Source organism: Helianthus annuus, chromosome 3 (genome assembly GCF_002127325.2).
Source record: "Helianthus annuus cultivar XRQ/B chromosome 3, HanXRQr2.0-SUNRISE, whole genome shotgun sequence".
In the NCBI taxonomy this organism is placed as follows: domain Eukaryota; kingdom Viridiplantae; phylum Streptophyta; class Magnoliopsida; order Asterales; family Asteraceae; genus Helianthus; species Helianthus annuus.
Window position 1 is genome coordinate 74,657,243 of NC_035435.2, and position 14,148 is coordinate 74,671,390.

The 14,148-nt window shown below is 35.4% G+C and overlaps 1 protein-coding gene across 1 annotated transcript; it reads left to right on the top strand.

Annotated features, from left to right (window-relative positions):
• The first annotated feature begins 4,474 nt into the window (after positions 1-4,474).
• Positions 4,475-7,573, top strand: LOC110929027 (glycosyltransferase BC10). Its single transcript, XM_022172118.2, has 3 exons — positions 4,475-5,471; positions 6,421-6,737; positions 7,107-7,573. Exons 1-3 carry the CDS (start codon positions 4,899-4,901, stop codon positions 7,429-7,431), a joined length of 1,215 nt encoding a protein of 404 aa, XP_022027810.1. The 5' UTR covers positions 4,475-4,898; the 3' UTR covers positions 7,432-7,573.
• The last annotated feature ends 6,575 nt before the right edge of the window (positions 7,574-14,148 follow it).

Sequence of the window (14,148 nt, forward strand, 5' to 3'; positions counted from 1 at the left end):
TAACTTGAGAAAAATGCCGGCATAGTCTCTGTGGTTTGCCAATTTTTCACCTTGAGTCCCTAACGTTCTAAAATTACAACTATAGTCCCCAACTTTTGCAATTTTGTTCCCGGATAATCCCTGGCGTGGATGAAAGTTTGTTTTTAGTGTTAAGTATGTGTGAAATGACCTAAATACCCTTACTGCTAAATTAATAACTAAAATATTAAAAGAAATATAATTAATATTTATATATTTGTGTGGATCCCACAATCCACCCTACCAACTTCATCTTTACCACTCTTTCACCACCATACCACCACCATCTTCCCCAGTCAAATTTAACCTTTGTATATCTATACAATTAGTAACTTGCTGAACACTTATACCCTTTCATGAAAGTCGCATCTATTACAAGATTCGGTTCACATATATACATGCCGCTTAAGAAACTGAAACTGTGTGCTTTATTCCAAACAAAACATTGGTTACCTTTTATCAAATTGTGAACCAACTTCCACCACTACATCACGTAATAATTTTTCTGTTGCCAATACCATTTCCTTCTTCACGCATTCCAAGCGCCCAATCTTGCCATCCCCATATACTTCGTTCATTCGATTTACCCTTTACAATCTTTTCCTTCTTCAATCGTACTTTCAATTAAAAGGGAACTAAGTGAACTAATCTTGACCCTTGATCATTTTTTAGATTAAAAGGGTAAGATTGACATTAGCCAAGTACTTTTAATTAGAATCCCTTAATTTTCTCCTCTCTTAACTCTCTCTCTCTCATTTTAATTATTTCTCTATTATTTTAATTATTAATTATAAAAGATTTAATGGCTAATTTTTTTATATAAATTGTTATGTTTCTTTTAAAATTAAATATTAAACCTAATTAAATTGATTTTTAACATATGTGTATACATGTCAGTATATACAAGACTTATACACTTGTGTATTATTACATCTTGTTTCCACGGGTCGCTATAAACCAGATTTATACACTTGTGTATTATTCAAGTACATATGTTTATACGGGTCGGTATATACCAGACGTATACACCTGTGTATTATTCAAGTACATAGTGTATACATGTCGAAATATACTAGACTTATACACTTGTGTATTACTACATATTATTTCCACTATACATCTTTTCATCAAACATTGATCTAATACATATATGTATAGAGAATGTAATTAAATATTTTTACTTGTGTTCTAGATGGAACAATATTTGATAATGTTTGTATTTTTTTAAAATTATGTAATATTAAGTTAGATAATATGTGAGAGAAAAAAATATAAAGAATGTAATTAAATATTCTTTTAATTGGAAAGAGAAATCAGGAGAGAGAAAAAATTAATTAATTAAATGAAGATAGAAATATACAATTATACCCTTATGTCTATTAAAATACATGTAAGTTACAAAAGTTAATTACAATCTTGACACTAAAGAAAAAATCTAGATCTACAAAATCAATGGTCATGATAAGTTCATTTTGTTCACAAATAAATCATTGTTCACTCATGAACCCTACCCTATATATATATATATATATATAGGGGATGGTTCAAATGAAAACCACTTTTATTGTGAAAACTCGAAAACTAATTAAAAAAAGCCTAAAAAACACACAAAATTTTTTTTTATAAAAATCGCTGGTTTTTATATATATAAAAAAACTTTTTTTTTTAAAAAAAAAAAAATTTTTGTGTAGTGCACATGTGTAGTAGTGGGGGTTGGGGTGCTCGGAGCTGGGTGGCCAGCCAGAGGACTGGTGGAGTGTGGTGGGGTTGGTTTGTTGGAAAAACAGAGAGTTGAGATGAAAGGGGTGAGGTGAGGGTGGATGGGTTAGTTTTAATATTTAAGAAAATGGTGGGTCCCATTAATTAGATATTCTTTAATCTTTTAAATATTTTTTTAATAACAAGGGTATTTAGGTCATTTCACATCTACTTAACATCAAAAACTAACCTCCATTCACGCCAAGAACTATCCGGGAACGGAATTGCAAAAGTTGGGGACTATAGTTGTAATTTTAGAAAGTTAGGAACTAAAGGTGAAAATAGACAAACCACAATAACTATCCAGACACTTTTCTCTAATAACTTATAATAAAAGAATTAACCCTGTCCATAATAATAATAAGAGTTAATTGCCAAAATCGCCCCTGAGGTTTGAACACATTTGCCATTTTCGTTCAAAATGACACTTTTGTACCATTTTGCCCCCCACGTTTGTAACTTTTTGTCATTTTCATCCAAACAACTAACTTAGTTTATTTTTTCTGTTAAGTTGAATGATATTTGGATGAAAATGGCAACTATAAACCACAGGGACGAAAATGGCAAATGTGCTCAAACTCTTTTTAATTTCTTTTATTTAGTTAATTTTGTCACATATATAATAAAAAAGAATATACATGCAATTTTTATATAAAAAAAATAATAGTTTTCTCACATATTTTTTATAAATTTTCATCCAACCACTAACTAAGTTAATTTTTTCTATTAAGGCGAAAGATGTTTTAAATTTTATAAATTAATACAGAAATTAATTTCCAATTGTTTATATAGATCAATTTTATAAAAATAAATCTACTTAAACCTCTAATTTTTATAAAACTAAAATGCTTGTGACCTTATAGAAAAATGTCAAATAAACAAATATTATCATATGTACCAAGTTTTTAATTCATCTTCTACTCTTTTAAATTTGCTCCTAATGAAAAACAAAAGCCAGTGCCCCCATCAAACAACGTATCGTTACCAAACCTTAAAATTACCCACCAAATAGTAAGTATAATGCCATCTAATATTTTTTGATAAACACTTTTCACGACGAGCTATTTTCTTGTTAAACTCTCAAAAACAGAATCGAAATATTCATGTTACTTAGAGAAAGAAAACAAAGTTCTATTGAACAAAAGACAACATATAATAACCTTGATACAAAAAATTAATTTATAAAATTTAAAACATCTTTCGCCTTAATAGAAAAAAATTAACTTAGTGGATGGATGAAAATTTATAAAAAAAAAATATGTGACAAAACTATTATTTTTTTCGTATAAAAATTGCATGTATATTCTTTTTAATTTATATATGTGACAAAATTAACTAAATAAAAGAAATTAAAAAAAGTTTGAGCATAGTTGCCATTTTCGTCCCTGTGGTTTATATTTGCCATTTTCATCCAAGTATCCTTTAACTTAACAGAAAAAATAAACTAAGTTAGTGGTTTGGATGAAAATGGCAAAAAGTTACAAACGTGGGGGGCAAAATGGTAAAAAAGTGTCATTTTAGACGAAAATGACAAATGTGCCCAAACCTCAGGGGTGATTTTGACAATTAACTCTAACTAGAATTACGACCCGCCGCAATGCGGCGGGGATTCTTAAGTTATAACTAAGTCGATTTAAGACCTGCACGTTATGTTGAGCCTGTCGAATGGGGGAAAAATAGACGATGTAAACACGTTCACCCACACATGCACGTTGCGTCGTGTTAACTCGCAAAATTTAGAACGAAACGTAAAACGTTAAACAAAAGACGCACGTTGCGATGTGTTAAGTCACAAAATTTAGAACGAAGTATAAAGCGAAAAAATTGCGGAAAATGAAAACTATAAAGGACCAAAGTTGAAAGTAAAAAAAGTTGTGAGTATAGATTGCAAAAGATAAAAAGTTTTGGGTTAAAAGTAAAAAAAACCAGATAGTTTTGGGTTAAAAGTAATTTATGAAATACTTTTGGGTGAAAAGTAAAAAAAATATTTTTTTGAAAAACCCCCAAAGCCAAGGTTACAACAACCATATGCATAACCATTTTTCTTTGGAAAACGGCGGGGGGGCATAAACTGTGTCATAGCAACAATGTCATACCATCCCAACGACCACCAACACTGAATTTGCGGCGAAAAAATTAGACTGAAACGTAAAACATAGAAAATAATAACTAAGTCGATTTAGGACCTGCACGTTATGACGAACTTGTCAAACAGGAAAAAAATAGACGATGTAAAAACGTTGAACTACACACGTACATTGCATCTTAGAACGAAGCGTAAAACGGAACGTAAAAATGTTGAACCACACACGCACATTGCTTTGTGTTAACTTGCAAAATTCAGAATAAAGCGTAAAACGAAAAAAATTGCGAAATATAAAAAGTAAAGGAGACCAAAGTTGAAAGTAAAAAAGTTATTAGGTTGAGCTGAAAAAATAAAAAGTTTTGGGTTAAAAATTATAATCCAAATAGTTTTGAGTTAAAAATAATACATCTAATACTTTTGGACTAAAAGTATAAAATCAACATTTTTTTTGGGAAACTCTCCAAACATGATGTACAACCCATAATGCACAAAAAAAAAAAAAAAAAAGTTTGATAATTTATAGTGTGTAAATAATAATAACCCTGTACTCTTCTTGTAATAAAAGAATTAACCCTATGTGAACTAGGAAAGTGGAAGATCCGAGGAAAGGGTGAAGTCATTGACAACTGCACGACTCTATTGTGTTATAAGTCTTACCATGTTCATTCATGTTGGATTCTCGACAGTTTTATACTTCAACTTCTTCTCTCTCTCTCTCTCTTCGATTTAATCATCAAAACATAGATTTCTCAATACCTATTCATGTTCTGTTCCTCCCAAATCTTGATAACCACAAAATCGCATGTTTGTGTTTCTGGGTTTTCAAAATCATTATAAACCCTACTCGTCTGGGCAATTTTGATCTGATTTATTAACCCACCTCAACATCAAACCCTATTATTATTCTTTTCAAAATTCAACCACCGATCTCGATTCAGTTTCGCTAATCATGTACTTTTATTCGAATCTACATTGATGACTACAAATTAATTGATTTAATTATCTGCTATTTTCTGTGTGTTTATTGGATCATAAGATGAGGGGCAGAGGGGAGAAAGATGAACATGTGTTTAAAGATTCATCAGTTGGATTAATGAGGCTTCTCTTTGTTCTTATTCTGTTTGTGATCGGTATAATCATCGGGTTGGTTTCGAGTTCGCATATCGATCGGTATTTCACTTCACAGCCGAATAATTTTTATATGGATTATGTTACTGCTGCACCTGCACCAACTTACACCACTAGCATTGCAAAAATTAGTAGTTCTGATCATAATTGTAGTAGTGGTTCAACTGTTTGCAAGAATGATGATTGTTTGAGTATGGATAGCTTTAGAATGCCTAAGAGTCTGACCCATAAAATGACCGATAACGAGCTGTTTTGGAGGGCGTCGTTAGTGCCTGATAAACCCGAGTATCCATTTGAAAGAGTGCCTAAGGTTGCCTTTATGTTCATGACAAGAGGGCCTCTGCCATTCTTGCTGTTGTGGGAGCGGTTTTTTCGCGGTCAGGATGTGAATAAGTATTCGATTTATGTGCATACTAATCCTGGGGTTCATTTGAGGATTTCCAATTCTTCGGTTTTTTACAATCGGCAGATTCCTAGCCAGGTATGGATGGATATGTTTTATGCTTATTGGGTTGTGACTGGTCTCCTTAATTTGTGTATATATAATTGATTCATTGCGTATTGTGTTGGGTGTTGTTTAGTACTCAATTTTGTGTGTTAACGACTATTGTATGCAAAATGGTTGCTGAGATTAATATTATAGGAATTCGCTCATGATTTGTCCCTTGATGAATATCTGTATCAAGTGTGTTAGGTTGCAGGTCTCTAAGACTTTATGATTTGTTGTAAAGATGATAATGTACAAATAAGTAAAACTTTAGCTTGAAAATAGGTCAAAAAGTGTAACTATTGTCTATGCAGTTAATATCGGTGATATATCGGTCCCCTAGTAAAATTTCTGTGTCAAATATCGGTCAGAATATTGGTACTGATATTATCGGCGATTTTGACCGATATAACTGATATATCGCCGATATTAGACATATATATCACTGAATTATTGGTGTTAAATTGCTATATATATAAATTCTGCATTATATTAAAATTACCGATATCCCACCGATATCTCACCGAGATAACCTATATCTCAAACATCGGTCCTTGACCGATATCCGATATTTTACCGCATTAACTGCATAGACTAGTGTGTGGGTCGGGTCAGGTGCCCTTGCGGATAACAGGGTAATTTTTGTTTGTATAAAAAAGGGGCGGTGCTGATAAGTATCTATTCGAATTTATTGATCGTTTTAAGAAATATTAGTGTGCATATATGTTTACAAAGTTTAGGAGGCTCTATACATCAAATATAAACTTTGACCTACTTTTGACCCATTTGACCTAGTTGAGCCATTTCCGTTTTGGCTGGATTTGTGCATTTCACCAGTTTTGAGGTAAGATACACCTTAAATAGACCCATTTATAAGTATGGTTGTGTCTTATTTTTCTTGTTATTATCTCCTTTCTAACACATGTTTGTTTCTTTTTTATAGGATGTGAGATGGGGAACCGTCACACTTGTCGATGCTGAGAGACGACTTCTAGGCAACGCCTTGCTCGATTTTTCTAATGAGCGATTCGTTCTCCTATCAGAAAGCTGTATTCCAGTATACAACTTCCCAACCATATATAAATATCTCATTGGTTCAACCCACAGCTTCCTCGACTCGTATGATGACCCGTCTCGTTACGGGCGGGGCCGTTACAGTCGCAGAATGAAACCCGATATCAAGCTTCGTGATTGGAGGAAAGGGTCTCAATGGTTCGAGATTCAGCGCACTCTTGCCATCAAAATAGTCTCCGATACAAGGTACTTATCTTTTAAACAGTCAAAATTTCATTGGTTGATGGTAAAAAGGACTGATCAAGGGGTTGGGTAATGGGTTCGGGTCGAAGGGGGCATTATTTTGCACCCGTCAAAACAGGCTAGGATGGGTTGACCTCATATTTGTAAATTTTCTATTAGGGATTATACATTTTAAAAACGCTTTAGTGATGTTTAATCCGTTATATTTTTAGCTAATTTACAACCCTTTAGAAGTCAAACATCATCGGGGTTGACCCATTCCTTAGTGAATGGGCTGAAGTTGCCACATATAGAAAACAAAAGATAGAACCAGTGTACATTACTGGTGATTCTGTAGGAAAAATTTTAAAACACAACTTTTTGTGATGCCAGGTACTATAAACTCTTCAAATGGTATTGCCTACCCTCTTGCTACCCGGATGAGCATTATCTACCAACGTTTGTGAACATGTTTCATGGTGCTCTTAACGCTAATCGGACGGTAACTTATGTTGATTGGTCTTTGGGGGGCCCACATCCAGCGAGTTTTGGCGCCAAAGACATTACAGTGAACTTAATACAACACATTAGAAACAATGGGACCACTTGTTCCTATAATGAAGAGAGAACTTCCATTTGCTTCTTGTTTGCTCGAAAGTTTAGCCCGGATGCGTTAGGCCCATTACTTCGTCTCCCATCGACACTACTCGGATTTTGAGATTACCGGGTTGTGTGTTCTATTTGTTGTAGATGTTGATGTTGTGACTTGCTAGTACCTGGGTACAAATTAATCAGTTAGAAATTGTACACAATTTTTGGAATGGGTTTGCATCAACAAATAAATATTAAATTTGAAATAATTGGAACTAGTGTATTTGACCGCGCCATGCGGCGGTACGGTACTGCGATCACTGGATCGGTATCGCTTTGGTTTGCTATAGTACCGGTACAATACATGCATTAAGTATAGAAATCAACATGTGTTTTACATCGATTGAAAACGATAGAAGCGAACACCGGTACCGCATTAATGGCATTCGAACGGTATCGACCGGCTCAGGCTGTCACGGTACCAATATTTATATACCATAGCGGAAAGAATTGTATGAAAAATTATCGAAACCAAAAACAATAAAAGTGAGTACAGGTCCTAGTACCAATGTTGTTCGGTACGATACGACGTAAGTTTATTGAAAGAAAAAACAATAAAATATATATGGTACCAAAACTGATATTGTTCCTTCGGTCTTAGCGCGGTTCACTACGGTAGCGGCACAATGTCCGTTATTAAACATGAAGCCATAAAATGGATACAAGTACAGTTACCGATCTTGTTCTGTTCGTTACGGTATGATAGCGATACGGCGTCAGTTCATCGAAAGAAAAAAAAAAACAATAAAACTAAACACCTGCATGGATACAAATGTTTTTCGGTCGTTCAGCTCACTCTGGTACGATAGCGACACCATATCCGATTTCAATAAAAGTTAGAGTTATCACAATGTTGAAAAAATTAAAAATTAAACATAGAACAGATATTAAATCATCATTCATCGTTCATTTTGGTTCGGTTTAATACGATAACGACACGGTATTCATTTTCAATAAAACTTATATAGCAATGTTGAAAAAATATATAAACATAGTTACGAAGTAAGATTTTTTCAAAAGTTAACGAATACAACTTATTAAGAAAAATTAAACTAAATAATGAATAAAATTTCATTAAAAATATAAATACTAAAAATATAGAATAAAATAAATAAATAAATGCTAAAAAGTAGAAAAAAAATAAACAAATAATTTAAAAAAGAGTTTATAATAATATGTATAATTGTTTTATTACGTAGTATATTAATGGGAAAAGTGACTACATCACTTTTTTTTTTTTTCTTCCAATTTGGACACTTTATTATGCTCCACCGTGATAAAGAATAATTCACTTGGCAACCGGGCTTTTAAGCACCATAGTAGGTATGGTATAAATATATAAAACATTTTGTATTATTTCTCGTAAAAATAGTTGTGGTACATCATACATGAAAGTGATTTTTTTTCCGAACCATGTTAAAATAACTTATATTGTTGTAGTGGCGAGGTATGCGAATTTAAGTCGTGTATATCATCAATCAATTTGAAGCCATATAGGCAGGTGATCTTATCTTCTATTATATTTGATTATATTTGATGACGTGAGTATTCGGAGACCATAGTCAGCAAAGTCAAAGTCAACAACAATTGCAAGAAAGTAACAAAGAATGCTAAACATAAACTTAAAATAAGAAGCTAGACAACTCCCGACGAGAAGCTGATACACCAACGGATGGTGACAGGAAGCTAAGGTTACTGTACAACCTTGGAACTTGAACCCAACAAGTCAAACTGATTAGACTTCTCTCTACAACACATAAAGGTGTCCTCGAGATACACAAACCTGAAACTTACCTAAAGAGACAAATCTAACCTTGCAAGCAACGTCAAGGGAGGATAATTTTACCAAGACTAGAAGGTACCAGCTGGCACAAGGCTCCCTTAGGCAGAGTAATCTGCCTATAAAAGGAGAGTCTTGTTCTAGCCCAAAATAAGTCAATCTCTCTCACTCTCACTCTAAACTCTTATCATTTCATTTTGCTTAGACTCTTAAGATCATTCTACTGAGTCTCATGCCGGAGTCCAAACGCGGGAGGCCACCTCTTGCGTTAAGACGAACGGTGTTCTTTGATTACAGATTCCAACCAAGGAGCTACCTTTTGGAGTTGATCCTGAACCTTCCCCTCTGCCATTCTACTGTTGCTTTAACAAGTGGCACCCACCTTGGGGCTGCGCAACTTAGAAAAGTTTTTTCCGGTAGTCAAGCCCTGTTCCTAAGTTACCTTCTCTTATGGCCGGAAAGGATCATCATCCAAAGGAAGTCTCGAGCAGTTCCCTGCCTCGGTCTAGCCCTCCGGCTACTCCCGGAATTGACAGCTGCTCTACCAACACGGACGAACTTCATGTCACACCGGTAACACAAGATGCACAACAGTTCCAGACACCTCCCTCTACACGAGTTAATCCATATTCACCGACTGATGTTCTCTTACCGGTTGAAACCATGGAAATAACTCTGGATGGAGTGAGAAGTAACTTTATACAGTTGAGGGAACTCTTGAATGGGTATATTCGAGAAGAACGAACCAAAGGGGTTAGAGTACGTTTGTCTTATGATGAGCCGGAGGTTACACTCTCCCCTATGCCCGCTCCGTTGTGCACCACTACATCTCTAAGCATTAGCCGAGCAGGGCCCAGTCCTGACCTAAATCCATATCTTATGCCTGATGGATCACTCTGGACCGGGAGCTATCATACTAGCTCCCCTCTCTTCCTTCCAAGAAGCCCAGAGTATACTATCGAGTAGCTCCTCCAACTGGCTCAAGTTGTTCCTGCACATTCACAAACAACCTTCGAAGAAACACTCAGATCGTTGCCTTTAGCTAGCAGAGTTGTAGTTGCAAGCTTGTCACCATCTTCAAGCTTTCAGCAAAGCTTCCCCATGCATGGTGCCTAATATCCCCAAGTAGCTACCCTCCTGGCTCATTTAAGCCAAAAGCTCGTGTGAAACCAAATCTAGCAAGCTACCCTGGTTGGGCCACAGGCTCAGGTCGAACCGAGTACCCAAGAGGGCACTAGTACGAACAGAGCAGGGGTAAACCCTGATATACCCTCCATGCCTTACAAGCCAAGCTCATTGTCGTGCTTCTTCGAAGAAATAGCTAACTATGTCTTCTAAACAAAGATAAAGATGCCATCAAACATTAAAACATATGATGGTTTGTGTGACAATCGGCACGAAACCAGTAATTTCTGTACTACTTTAATAATTATTTATCTCCTGCATTTATGTGTTTTAAACGTCAACATTATATATGCTTGCATGTCATACATTTAATCATGCATGTTACATATTTCATTTATCGCATTATGAAACAATTTAAGCGTTGCGTCGAAACAATTAGTAAACTCACCGGTTAGACAAGCTGTGTCAGTACAACTTCAGTATTCAGTCAAACGATAGATTTAAGACTTAGATGTAGGTCCGACATAAAAAATACATTAAAACCCAAGTGGGTAAACAAGTGTTTACATTAACTGTCACACCCCAAAAATCCACCCGCGGAGTACCACCGCTTGGAGGCGTGACATGACCAGGATCAAGCCACCAATCATATTGAACATAACATATAGAATTAAAAGTAGTTTATGAAATCCAACACAATACAATTGGTGTTAAAAAAAACATAGTTTAAGTAGCGGAAGCATAGTAAGAAAATCCAACATAAGCATCAAGTTTAAATAGTCATAAAGTTTTCATCAAAGCGTTCACAATCCGTGCCCACAACGACCGCGCCTCCCGTGCAAGCTCCAATGAGTACCTATGGTCCTGCAAGGCATGTAAAAGAGAGTCAACAACTGGTTGAGCGAGTTCACAGTTGGTTGTTCAGTTATAGTAATCGTATTGTAAACAATATGCTCGTTTAGTAAACCATGTATCGTATGTATTCGTATCGCGGCCCTCCAGGCGTGTTTGCGAAGATTAGTGGGGGTTTCCCATGTATTCTAGACTAGGTATAGTTGTATCGCGGCCCTCCAGGCATGTTTGCGAAGTTTAGTATTTGTATCGCGGCCATACCCGGCATGTGTGCGAAGATTAGTATTAGTGTCAGTATCGCGGCCATACCAGGCGTGTGTGCGAAGAGTGGAGTAGGTATCACTAGTCTAGCCGTATCTATAAGCACCCTTCCCCTCCCGAGGACAATATTACGAAGTTCCAATAACTAGGTAAGTAAAAGTAAATCATCCAATCCCATTCCCAACCCCGGGAATCCCATGCCTTGGTAAGAGTGTGAACTCACCTTTGGTTTGCTCGGCAGCTAAAGCGTTTGTCCTAAGTTGGTCAACCACACCCTATTATGGTTATCACTTGTTAGGACGTTATACAAGTAATCACGTATAAGCTACACGTATCTAACACGTATTCATTGGGTAGTGTAAAAGTATCAAGTATTCACGTATGCATATACAGTTTCATGGAACAGTGGGGAGTGTGCGACCAGAATGTCATGTACAGTTAATACTTAATTATACAAATGATTATGTGGGTCAGATGACTAGTGTACGGTTTACTCTCATAATACGCCCACAAGGTGTGCATGGCCCAACACCTACCAGCCCAATTGGAGTATGTGTACATGCAATAGTGTACGGTTTCAAACAAAGTGTGAGACCAAAAGAACAATGTGTGCGAACAAATGGTGGGGCCAGCCATTAAATGTGCGGTCAGACTTATATAATCATCACCTCAGTCACGTGACATCTTAATATCCCCCAAATATTCATACATGCATTAATAAGTTATACCTTGAGCTTATATGGTTGTACACACCCTATTACCCAACATCAATTCTCATAACAAATAGGAAATCACAAAGTATAGATTTAAAACAGATAAGACAAGAAGGATCATATGATGTTCAATCACCCATCGCTCCTAAAACCTAGTTTCTATCAAGACTCCATGCTTAAACTATCTTTTCATAAAATCATTTGCTTTGACCATCATACATGCACAATCGGTTCCAACATAATCTTCCTAATTACTTACGCATTAACAGATTCGAACTTGTGTATTCTTATATCACTAAGCCGAAAACAGGGGTGTGTACTACTTGTTCATGCTATCATTTAAATACATAACAAACATACATTTATTTGAACCAACAGTGAGCCCCCCTTTTTTTTAAACCTAAACCAAACAACATCTTTTGAAACAATAATAATAGTGAGAATTTATCAACCAGTAATAATCATTAGCCACTTTTAAGTAGAATATTTATATCGTTTGAATGCTAAATCTTGTTCAAGAATCTTCATTTATCAAGCAGTGGGATTTACACTTCTAAACATATTATACTCTCACCCATATGGAAAGAAACACAAAGTGTATAACACATATTCATACATCGAACAGTTGACGATAGCACAAACACTTTAAACTACCAACGATCGACTGAACACGGCATTCCATATAATCACATATACAATCTCATGTCTACACCAAACATGTCGGTCCGTATTTACGTTCATATTATTAAGCCGATGTCGATCCGAAACTATTATACAAACCTACTCCCTACGACTTCTGTCGGATAAAATATATAGCACCTATATATATAGGCAAAATATCAAATACAAATAATCTTAACATACTAAACATACAAATTGAAGGAAAACCCAAAAAGACAAGGTGACATTTTTGTAATTACCACCAACTATCAAAGTTACAACCAAAAATACCTAAAAAAACACAAATTTTTTTTTTAACATTTTTTATTAAAAAATCGCTACATTTCGTTAGCAAAAAAAAAAAATTTTTTTTTGGTTGCTACTAAAAGTAGCGATTTTTTAATAAAAAATGTTAAAAAAATAAAATAAAACAATTTGTGTGTTTTTTTTATTTTTTTAGATTTTTTTAGGATTTTTGGGGGGTTTAGTTTTTAGCATTTTAGCTTGGGTGGGGGGGGGGGGGTTAGGTTTTTTTTTAGGTTTTTGGGGGTGGGGGGGGGGTTAGGTTTTTTTAGGTTTTTTTTTGGGGGGGGGGTGGGGGGGGGTTAGGTTTTTTTAGGTTTTTGGGGGGTGGGGGGGGTAGGTTTTTTTTAGGTTTTTGGGGGGTGGGGGGGGTGGGGGGTTTAGGTTTTTTTGGGGGTGGGGGGAGTGGTTAGGTTTTTTTTAGGTATATTTGTAGAGTAACTTTGATAGTTATTGATAATTACAAAAATGCCACCTTGTCTTTTTGAGTTTTCCTTCAATTTGTATGTTTAGTATGTTAAGATTATTTGTACAAGAACTTTACCCTATATATATATATATATATATATATATATATATTCAAATACACGGTTATGTATATATATTCTACACAGGTTTACGATCACTAAATCATGTTCGCATGAATATATATACACATATCGAGATGGTATTCTGTACATGTAACTTCACAATTTTTTTTTCAATCCTTTGTTGTATACATATATATGAGCATGTATCTATAACCCTCATCTTTGCCATTGTTCATATAGACACATAGATATAGCATCACATACACACGCACATGAAAAATCTAACCGTGATCACGAACCACGTCTCGAAACCGAAACCGCAACAAGTCTATTACTAAATCTACGGACGAGAGAGAGAGAGAAATCTTACCGGTGTTCGCCGGTGAACTCGCCGGAGAAGAAGGTAGTGGTGCCTGGTTCGCGGTAGAGTTTCGGGTGCGGCAGCGGATTATGTGACGCGGCAGGTAGGGTTTGTGAGGGTTCAAACATGATGCATGACAACGAAACCTTAAAATAGGGATCAAGGGCGGTTAATGGTTTGTACGTGTGTGGGCCGAGGA

Coding starts and splice junctions, on each gene's coding strand:
- LOC110929027 (XM_022172118.2), top strand. CDS start 4,899: ATGAGGGGCAGAGGGGAGAAAGATGAACATGTGTTTAAAGATTCATCA. Junction 5,472..6,420: donor ATCGGCAGATTCCTAGCCAG/GTATGGATGGAT, acceptor TCTTTTTTATAG/GATGTGAGATGGGGAACCGT. Junction 6,738..7,106: donor AAAATAGTCTCCGATACAAG/GTACTTATCTTT, acceptor TTGTGATGCCAG/GTACTATAAACTCTTCAAAT.